The sequence below is a fragment of the Colletotrichum truncatum genome (genome assembly GCF_014235925.2).
Source record: "Colletotrichum truncatum strain CMES1059 chromosome Unknown Contig_0009, whole genome shotgun sequence".
NCBI classification, from domain to species: domain Eukaryota; kingdom Fungi; phylum Ascomycota; class Sordariomycetes; order Glomerellales; family Glomerellaceae; genus Colletotrichum; species Colletotrichum truncatum.
In genome coordinates, this window is record NW_027222406.1 from 1,642,467 (window position 1) to 1,653,113 (window position 10,647).

Genomic DNA, 10,647 nt, shown 5'->3' on the forward strand with positions numbered 1-10,647 from the left:
TTGATGTTTTGTTACGGACTTGGTTCAGTTGCCCTTCGAACCTTTGCCTCCATCGGGTCGGGATGCCAACGTGCATTCCAAACGGCTTAATGTAACATGTGTCAGAGCCCTTTATACCGTTGGCACTCTGCAGATGTCAAGGGAGACTGGTCAACGAATAATGATTCCTGAGAGCGTCTGCGCCAAGTTGTACCATTTACCGTAGGTTAGATCGTCCAGCCTAAGTCGCCAACGTGGTAAAGCCATTCAAATTTAACTGGTGGTTTTCCCCGTCGCTTTACGGCCCGCCCATTTGCCAAGATATCACAAGTCCAAATAGCGATGGCCTCGAAGTGTCAAGTCCTCGAGAACTTCATCTACAATATAAAAAGTCTTGCGTTTATGTCGCTGTACTTTCCTAATGCCTCAATCTCATCAACGGAAATTTACAAGAGATTCCTGCTACTCTCAATTTTAATCTATTCTCAGGTGGTATACTGCCTATGCAGTGGTCGTATGGGCAATATTTCGTCTTACCCAGGCGAGAAAGCATGCATGCATGTGGCGCAGGAGAGAAAGGCGACCAACCACATCAGCTTTCCTTAATTTGGTTGGCCTTACAGCATTCTCATGTTCATGCGTATGACCCCTCACGATCAGGCTGAAAAGACAAAGCTGTTCTCGTCGCAGTGCCCCGGCGGTTACAGGCTTCTTCACAAAACAAACAACTCCATAGTGCTGGCACGTCCTGTCATGTCGATTTTCTGTAACGACACTTCTTCGCCAGACTCACATCCCATATTAAGGCGCCATGACCAATGCCATCACTGCCCGCGACTTCACGGTCGGCTGGGTCTGCGCTCTGCCCATCGAGCTCGCAGCCGCAATAGAAATGATGGACGAGGAATACGCTGATCTCCCGTCACAACAGTCTGATTCAAACGTCTACTCCTTTGGCCGCATCGGCGTCCACAACATCGTAGCTGCCTGCCTGCCCGTCGGCCAGATGGGCACGAACCAAGCGGCCGTCGTAGCCAGTCAGATGAAAACCAACTTCCCCTCGTTGCGGTTCAGCGTCCTCGTTGGAATCGGCGGTGGCGTTCCGAACCTTGAAGACGACATCGACATTCGGCTCGGCGACGTCGTCATTAGCCAGCCGACTGGGCAGCATGGTGGAGTAATTCAATATGATTTCGGCAAGACTGGGGCTAACGGTCGCATCGCTCGCACCGGTAGCCTCAATGCGCCACCGACAATCCTCCTTAATGCTCTGGCTAAACTCCGCGCAAATGATGATCGGGGCAAGACGCAAGTCCCTATACATCTATCCAAACTCTCCAGTCGTCCAAACTTCGCATCGCCAGGCTCAGCTCAAGACATTCTTTTACGAAGCAGCGTCGATACACATTGCCGGAAACACATGTGTAAAGTGCCGTTCAGAAGACATGATACGCAGGGAACCACGCACAACGACTGACCCAGTTCTATTTTTTGGCAACATCGCATCTGGGAACCAGGTGATGAAGGATGGACCGACGCGCGATAGGCATAGCCGGGAATTAGGAGGAGTCTTGTGCTTTGAAATGGAGGCAGCCGGATTGATGAACAACTTTCCTTGTATTGTCATCCGTGGAATCTGCGACTATGCAGACGCGCATAAGAACAAGCGGTGGCAACCATACGCGGCAGCGACTGCTGCAGCATATGCCAAAGAATTGCTGACCACCATCCCGGCGTTGGTGTCGAGCGATCTACATGGGAAAGAAGATTGTAAGTAAAGATTGAGAGTAAAATAAAGAGATATTTGATATCAAGTCTAATGCTTTCCAGCTCACCAGAAACCTCAATTTATCGTCCCATTTGGCCGGAATGCAAACTTTGTTGGCAGAGACGAGATGTTAACGCAACTTCTCGAAAGGATTCCCCCGTCTGCTTATGGCGATACCTGTCAAAGGACAGCTATCTTCGGTCTCGGAGGGGTTGGCAAAACACAGGTTGCGATCGAAGCCGCCTATCGCGTTCGCGACGTATACCCGGACTGCTCGGTGTTCTGGGTGCCGGCCGTGGACATGGTCATGTTTGAGAACGCTTATCGCGACATCGGCCGACAGCTCAGCATCCAAGGCATTGAGGACGACGAAGCGGACGTCAAAGGATTGGTCAAAGCTGCCCTAGAACGACATGATGTTGGCAGCTGGCTTCTTATTATCGATAATGCCGACGATATGAATATGCTGTTTACCAGCTCTAAGTTGATATCGCAGCTGCCCTCTAATCGAAGAGGATCTATTCTGCTTACAACACGGAACCGCCAAGCTGCGGCACGATTTACTCGCGATAGTGTTATGCTTCTCCCGCAAATGGGTATCGACGAAGCTACTCAACTCTTGCACAGCGGCTTAGAAGAAAGCCAGTTTGACCATGATCAAAGTACGGCACAGTTACTCGAACACCTTACATACCTGCCTCTAGCTATTCGGCAAGCATCTGCTTATATGGCTACGAACACGAATGTGACTATTACTCGATATCTCGAATATTGTAGGTCTAGTGACGATACCCTAGTAAGACTGCTTAGCAAAGACTTCGAAGACCAAGGTCGATACGAGGATATTCAGAATCCGATAGCCACGACATGGCTGATCTCTTTTGAGCATATATCAAGGGACAACCGACTAGCAGCAGATTACCTTAGCTTTATGTGTTACCTCGCAGAAAAAGATATTCCTAGAGCTCTTTTACCGCCTAGTGACGACAGTATTAATATTGATAGCGATATGGACGCCGATGAAGCAATAAGCATGCTGATGGCTTACGCGTTCATCCAGAAGCGCGACACTGCGAATAGGTTCGACATCCATCGACTGGTACGCTTAATTATGCGCAACTGGCTGAGGGAGCGAGGGAAGGAAGAAGATGAGGTGACGGAGACGATCTACTGGCTTGGAAAGAGGCTTCCTTGGCCAGATCACCTGAACAGAGAAGTGTGGCTAGCCTATTTTCCACATGCGCAAGCGGCCCTTCAGGTTCAGGATCGATGCACAGACGAAGAAGCATTATGGAATCTGTTGTCTATTACAGGAGAAATTCATGAGCTTCTCGGAAAGTATGGCGAGGCGGAGCATATTGAGCGAAAAATACTGGAACTAAAGCAGAAAGTGCTAGGAATCGAGAATCCTAGGACACTCAATAGTATGAATAACCTAGCAGTCGTGCTTGAAAGACAAGGACAGTATGAAGAGGCAGAGCATATACATCGGCAGACGCTAGAAATACGGCAGAAGGTGCTAGGACTTGAGAATCATGACACACTCATTAGTATGAATAACCTAGCATTTGTGCTTGAAAGCCAGGGACAGTATGAAGAGGCAGAGCATATATATCGGCAGACGCTAGAACTAGGGCAGAAGGTGCTAAGACTTGAGAATCCTGACACACTTATTAGCATGAATAATCTAGCATCTGTGCTTGAAAGCCAGGGACAGTATGAGGAGGCAGAGCATATACATCGGCAGACGCTAGAACTACGGCAGAAGGTGCTAGGACTTGAGAATCCTAGCACACTTACTAGCATGAATAACCTAGCATTTGTGCTTGAAAGCCAGGGACAGTATGAAGAGGCAGAACGGATACATCGGCAGACGCTGGAACTACGGCAGAAGGTGTTAGGGCTTAAGCATCCTGACACACTTATTAGCATGGGCGTCTTGGCGGACGTATTGAGAGAACAAGGGAAATTTGAAGAGGCAGAGCAGATGGATGAACAGGCATTAGAGCTAAAAGTGGAACAGAGAGATGTGATCCACGCCAGTGGGAGCGAAGACCACTACGGGCCTCCCCAAGGCTATGCAGCGTGGAAGAGACCATCGTGCTATCTCCATACATCAGTACACGAGCTGAGGGAGAAGGTACTGGGATCGGGGCGTCCTTTGAGTTTTAGGGCAGACGACAATCTACCTGCTAGTTTAGAAGACTGGACAGACTGTAGTTCTACGGCTTCGGTAGACTGAATTTACTATAGTATTGATCAATTTGTTATGTATACTTTCCGGTCTACTCACTCTGAGGGAACTGCGATAACATCCTTGTCACGAGAGTGTCTCGGTGTGGTGCTGCGAACCGGGCTTTTGTAGGTTCACCCATGAACTAAAGCCCAATGGCGGGAATCGTCTGGATTCGAGAAACAATTCATGCGTACAATTGAATGGACGTCAGTAAGTTGCACAAAAATGAAAAGTACACTTGTGCATATAATACTGTAGCAGCTTATAATAGATCTTTAACTTTGTAAAATGGGTCTGACAACAGTGTGAGCCCCTTTCCTAGCTTTTCTGCCGAGTCATCTTGGACTTGCCTAAATGGTGTATTCCTTCGGCAAGCATTACTGCATAGGAACTTTGCGATCTGAGAACCTGGAAACCGATTCCGAACTCCACTGTGTCTTTATTATGATACGTCAGATAGCCAAGTCTTTGAGCAATAAATGGCAAACTCTAAATGTGGCTTTCAGTGGTTCCCCTGTCGATCATCTTCAAGTTGTTGCCAGGGAGGGGCAACGCGTCCAACGTGGGTTATAAAACGAACGACCTTCTGCTTGCCATCAGACAATGATTGTTGTTGATTTCAACACCGAATTATAACAACAGCTGAGCAAGACAGGTCAAGGTGTATCATCGTCAAAATGAGGTTGCAATTTTTCACCCTTCTCTCCTGTGCGGCCTTGGCAGCGTGCGACATTCTCATGCCCGATGGGGCAATTGTCAAAGAAGTGTCTGGTCGCCATCTTCTCGGCAGGCAAAACCCGCCGTGCTGCAGCAATCTATTTCAGCCCCCATGCGCATGCCCCGGCCCAGAAGGGTGTTGCAGTGTAAGCTGTCGATTCTGAATCTTATCATGGTTCACAAAGGCTAAAACTCTTTAACAGTCAGGATGTTGTTAATGTGCTAGGAATTCCTTCCCAAACGTTGCCTTGGGTGTCGACCGCTTATCTCCTTGGGTGGTTGTCCTGATTTCTGGATGAGTAATGCGAACGAAACGCCATCGCTCTGCTGGCATTAGCTATCTGAAAGCGCTTGCTTCGAGTCAACAAATCGCCTTCAAGAACTAGCAATGCGGTGAAATGAATGTCCGCATAGAAGGCTATAAAACAAACGCGCTAGATATTAGACATGGGCTTTCAATCAAGTCTAACACAAGCTAAACTGAGCTGTCATCTCGAAACTCGTAATGAAAGACCCAGTTTTCACAGTCAGTGATCCACCATCTGAGGGAACGTCAGTTGATCGGGTCATAGGCAGACTTGCGGTTTGACTTGCTGCGCTATAGTTGACCAGTCTGATTCTTGTCAACTTCACAACGGCTTATACAACGCTGCACAAGCGCTCCCGTTCTGGTCAACGAAAGCGTAAGTGGGATATTGTCCCCTGCATTCTTGCGGCTCCTCGGTAACCATATAGAGGTGTGGAGCTCACTAAGTCAAACTCTCAAACTATGCGGGCAACCTTATAACGACATCTATACATCGACGCTGGCATATTTCAAATACCGATATACCAGTAATTATCAGTATTTGCTTACATCCTTTTCCAGGGATGCATCTAGGCTGCAAGAGAGACTTCATTGTCTCGGGCGACATCGTCTCGTCGCGTTTCTGTCCGTTCTACCGCGTCCCCGACAGCCTCGCCAGCTTCACCTGAAACTTATTCCAGCTTAAAACTGAGCTGCTTCCCGACTAACCATGAACTGTTTGTAAGTAACCTGTCCTTATGAGGATTTTCAGCCAATATCAACAGAACCATGTGATCAGTCTGGATGCTGCTGGTAGGATCGTTGCCGGCAAGACCGCAAGATAGATCCATGGGCGTGTACGTTTACGGCTGCTGCAATATCGGAGCCTGCCCCGGCGCCACACCAACCAAATGATTCATAATGAATATGTTTGCGAATATTGGTACCAAGCAGATCATGCAGACGCCGTTATTCTGAAATAACCATGACTTTGTCGTAAGGAACTTGGCGTTCTGTCATCAATCAAAGAGGGAGATAGGACAAGACGGATATATGACCTTGATATCTTCATAGTGAATCTGACTTGCAGGTACTATAGATCAATAGCCACATTTTACTTGAACATCCATGAGAAACTTGATATGGACAAACAATTAATTGATTAATAATACGCAAAAACTCACAGCCCTATTAAATTGAATCAGTCCAAAATTTGGTTATCTCCCTAATCAAACTCAAGATTTCATCCTTTTTACACGCCAGCTTGGTTGCGATGGTCCTGAGGTCACCCGCCTGGACCTGGACTGATAGACTTCAGCACTTTCTATGGCCCTGCAAAGCCTGACGAAGAGCGAATGACTCTTCTAGACAAGGCTTACGAGCTAGGTGAGAGATTTTGGGACACAGGTAAGTTCATGCAACCCATCACTTCTGTTTGCTGTAGTCAATATACTGAGATTAAGAACCCAGCCGATGTCTATGGGGATTCTGAGGAATTTAACGGCCGGTGGTTCGCCAAGAATCCCGAGAAGCGCAAGGACGTAATTCTGGCTACGAGGTTTGGTTTCCAGCCCACCTGGGCTGTTGACTCTAGCCCAGAATATTGCAAAACCGCATGCGCGAAATATCTTTCTCGGCTTGGCTTAGACCAAATCGATCTGCGCTACTGCCATCGTGTCGACCAAAAGGCGCCGATTGAGAAGACAGTCTAGGCGATGAGCGAGCTCACGGAAGAAGACAAGATCGGGTATCTGGGCTTGAGCGAGGTTAGCGCCGAGACGCTTCGCCGCGCGCACAAAATTCACCCCATAACTGCCATGCAGATGGATTATTCGCCTTTCGCTCTCGAAATCGAGTCGCCGCAGTTCAAGATGCTCGAGGTTGCCAGGGAACTGGGTGTCGCTGTTGTCGCGGACTCCCCCCTAGAGCGCGGTCTCCTCTCCAGTGCCGCTCGTCCACGCGCCGAACTTCGACTCAGACGACACTCGGGCGCATTTGCCGCGCTTTAGTGAAGAGAATTTTCCCAAAAACCTCGAGCTCGTCGATATCATCATGGAGATTGCAAAGAAGAAGGGAGTGACGCCGTCGCAGCTCACACTGAGTTGGCTTCTTGCGCGGGGCAACAACATCTTCCCGAACCCGGGCACCACGCAGCTGGCTCGGCTGGAGGAGAACATGGCTGGTTTAGATATTGGGTTGAAACAAGATGAGATCAGAAAACTGAGGGATGCATGCGAGAACGCGGATGTCAGAGGTGCAAGATATGCGGAGGGAACTATGACTACTTTTGCAGATACTCCGGCTCTGTAGAAGTTGTCGAGGTGACTAACCGCCTTGCCATTTCTACGTCTACTCTTCCATCCAATCCTGCTACTCACTTTATTAGTCACAAATGAATACGGAAACTGCTAATGCAGCTACGCAATAAAAAAACAGGTTGGTTTTCGAAAGTCATCACGTGCCTTGCCCCTCCACTTGACTCCCAACACCACCTATTTGTTCCTCGAATGCTCTATCCCCAAGAGTAGATGTGTCATTGTCAGTTTGACACGGAAAAACCCGTGAACCGTCTTGCTCCATTGTAATAATAAAGCATATTTTAGGCATTAAAGTTGAAAAGTGGTTAGAGAACCCAGCTGCGTGGTATCGTTGTTGGTCCAGACTGCTGCATGCGACAACACCTGTGGGTTGGCGCAGAGACAGGGCCAGACGTCACGAAGGTAGTTACTTCTGCGCTATTTAAGACATTTACCTGGAATACAACCTTGCCAGCGGTGACTTTAATCCACTTGAATACTTTTCACTGCGTATGTGATAAGTGAACTTTATGATTTGCGTACGTGTTGGTGTAAGTTACACAAGGGTTTCTGATATGTAAACTTGAAATTTGACGGGGATTATTGAGTGCTGAACCACTTGAAGATTCATGGACTTAAGACAAAGGCTTACCAATAGTGGGATGAATGTGTTTGTGTTGAGGTTACAGAATATGAAAAGACCACTCTTGCTGACACAGAGAAGTGCCCGAGGAAGCCGACCTTCACACAAAGGCAGAGGCAAAGGCAGAAGTCGCGCTGACTTCAGTTTGAACTGATCTTTAGACAACCAACTTATGGATATGATGACTGCATAAAGGTTTCCGCCAGTCTTGCATAACGGAGCGTGTTTCTACTCCGGAAAGTAGTTGCTCATGATTCAAGCTTACGGTAGCAGTGTCAAACCATGGTGCTACACTCTGACCTGAGTGACAACACTTGTGAGATGGGCCTTATCTGTTTTCCGATTTCTATCTTGTCGCTCTGGGTTACCCTGAATTCCCAGTCACCTTATGATCATCTCTCGTGCTAGAGTCTATCTCTTAGGAACTACCAGTGTTGACCCCGCCGCCCTTGCAACTATCTGTTGAGACTTGGGGAAACAACTAGTTGTCTATGTAGCATGGATACGTTCGGTTTGCTCTCCGATGTATATCTTATTGCAAACTTGTTCATTTATGGATATTGACACGAGATGCTTAATTTGAGGCAGACTTGCTAACCCAGCTTTGGAGTTTCTCTTTGCTCATGTTCAGCCTAATGGGAAGACGTTACCTGAACCAAAGTACACATGGCCGTCATCGGCGAATCAGTGTTGCACAGCACACCAATGATTCAGGCCTGGTGATTAGAGCGAGAGGCCATAGGCATGAAAGGTGCAAAAAGCACACGTAAATGTAACATATGCTCTATTCTGCAAACCCCAGACCATCAAAAGGTAAGGAAGCCATCATACAGATACATATACGCTAGGATGCACTCTCCACGAGCAGACGATCGAATACCGATAGCCCGGCACCAGAACCCTGACGAGACGACGGGGGGAACCGCATACCCGCCTCCGTCGCGGCCACAAAACATAGCTACCTCTGCGATCCGCGACTTCAGTCTTCAACGTCAACCAAGACCCTTGAACCCCTGCCCATCGGCCGTCGATCGACCCTTGATCTCCAACAAACATAAAATGGTGACAACATGAACGTAGGGGGCGCGGACACTCGTCCAACCGCACCGCCGTCCGAACTACGCCATAGCCCCCCCATCCCCAGAACGGTAGCAGATCGCTCATTCAAAGATGACCTCACCATTTTCCAGGGTCCAAAAAACCGGGACTCGCGGGTAGAAGGTGTGTGTGTGTATGTATGTTTGCGTCGTTGACAAACGCTAGAGCAAGGGACCTTCAGCACGCCAGTGGTATGTCTAAATAGTGGGTCCTCCCGGACTTTGGCAAGTTCCCGACGAGGATCCGGCGACCCGGGTGCACTCTGGGTGTGCTCTGTGTGAGCGAGCCTGCCCTGCACACCCAAAGTCAATGACCCTGAGTTTTTTTTCGGTGTCGGCGCGGACTGCGAAATCCGCTCCGCGCCGCCGCTTGTTGTCCGCGTGGTATTTGGGTCTTGAGGCCCTGTACACACAGAATGCGGCAGTGCACTTCTTACCACCGAGTATGGGGTAATGCAGTAATGAAATGAGGCACCACTCATAGTGTACAGGGACAGTGTAGAGCAAGTGTCCTCTTGTCTCTCTTTCCCCCGTCACAAGACCCCGAAATCCGGACGAGAGATGGTTAACGTCACGGTCACGTTCATCCTGTCAGACACTTGCTCAATCACTCACCCCCTTCCCCACACCCAACTTTCGCTTTGGACGACAGACACTCTTAATTCCGAATCTCCATTTCGTTCCCTGTCAGGCACCCGAACATCAGACATGCGGACGGACCAACTCTTGTTTCTGCACTTTGAACGAGGTTGAAGTGAACCGCTGGTCTGGAACACCCGGATGGGCGGGGGGCTGGGCGCGTGGTGGACCGAGGTGAGACGGGTGGTCTCGTGAGTTGGGGAACATGTACGGCCAGACAGTTCAATTCATCTGGTGCCGCCCTACTTGAGAGATATTTGCCTATCTCTGTCTGATCATGTCTCTATTCATGAACCCTCAAGCTCTAGACCTTGATGGATGCTCCACGTAGTAAAGATAGGCGGGCCGTTTCCATCATGTCTGAGAACGGAGCCTTTGTTGTAGGTAGTGGTATAGGGGACTATTGACGACACCGACTCACCGAGGTGAACACCCCGGGCAACCAGACACCATTTGCCTGTGACAAATCTGGCTGGGGAGGGAAAAAAAAATAAAGAAGCAACGGGAAGAACCTCTCTCCATCATCCAGCATCTTCCAGCGGGGTTCGGCCGGGCGGTAGCATACCTACGGCCGTGCAGTCAACCAGCGGCGGCCGTACCCGCATCTGCATTCCCTTTCCACATCATTCATCATCAGCGCGGAAAAGTGTGGGAACCGCATCCCCTCCCCTCTCCCCCACTTCGATGAATAATTCGGCTTCGGCTTACCAAAGCAAGCACAATTATCAATCAATCCACTATTCGCATACTACGCTCACACCCTCCCCTTCCCGCGTACTATGTATCCTTGTGGGGGCTAAGGTTCTGGACTTATGGCAAGAAAGTGAGATTAACTCCAACGCCAAGCTCACTCCCATTACAAAAAATAAAAGCGGAGAAAGATTGCATCTGCGCATCAGAGACAAGATTTCGCATCGCTGGGTGACTCAACTCCCCGAACAAACCACACACAGCTTAAAAAGAAAAGAGAACAAAAAGCGGAGAT

General features: G+C 48.9%; 3 protein-coding genes across 3 annotated transcripts; all 3 read left to right on the forward strand.

Annotated features, from left to right (window-relative positions):
- Positions 1-790: 790 nt before the first annotated feature.
- Positions 791-3,989, forward strand: CTRU02_212969 (kinesin light chain; the record flags this gene model as incomplete). The annotated part of the gene is made up of 3 exons (XM_070205950.1): positions 791-1,403; positions 1,462-1,749; positions 1,810-3,989. The coding sequence occupies 3 exons, from the start codon at positions 791-793 to the stop codon at positions 3,987-3,989; spliced, it is 3,081 nt and encodes a 1,026-aa protein (XP_070060343.1).
- Positions 3,990-6,701: 2,712 nt separating this feature from the next.
- CTRU02_212970 (aldo/keto reductase) lies at positions 6,702-6,995 on the forward strand (the record flags this gene model as incomplete). The annotated part of the gene is made up of 1 exon (XM_070205951.1): positions 6,702-6,995. One exon carries the CDS (start codon positions 6,702-6,704, stop codon positions 6,993-6,995), a length of 294 nt encoding a protein of 97 aa, XP_070060344.1.
- A 43-nt stretch (positions 6,996-7,038) lies between these two features.
- CTRU02_212971 (putative aldo/keto reductase) lies at positions 7,039-7,296 on the forward strand (the record flags this gene model as incomplete). Its single annotated transcript, XM_070205952.1, has 1 exon — positions 7,039-7,296. The coding sequence occupies one exon, from the start codon at positions 7,039-7,041 to the stop codon at positions 7,294-7,296; it is 258 nt and encodes an 85-aa protein (XP_070060345.1).
- Positions 7,297-10,647: the final 3,351 nt, after the last annotated feature.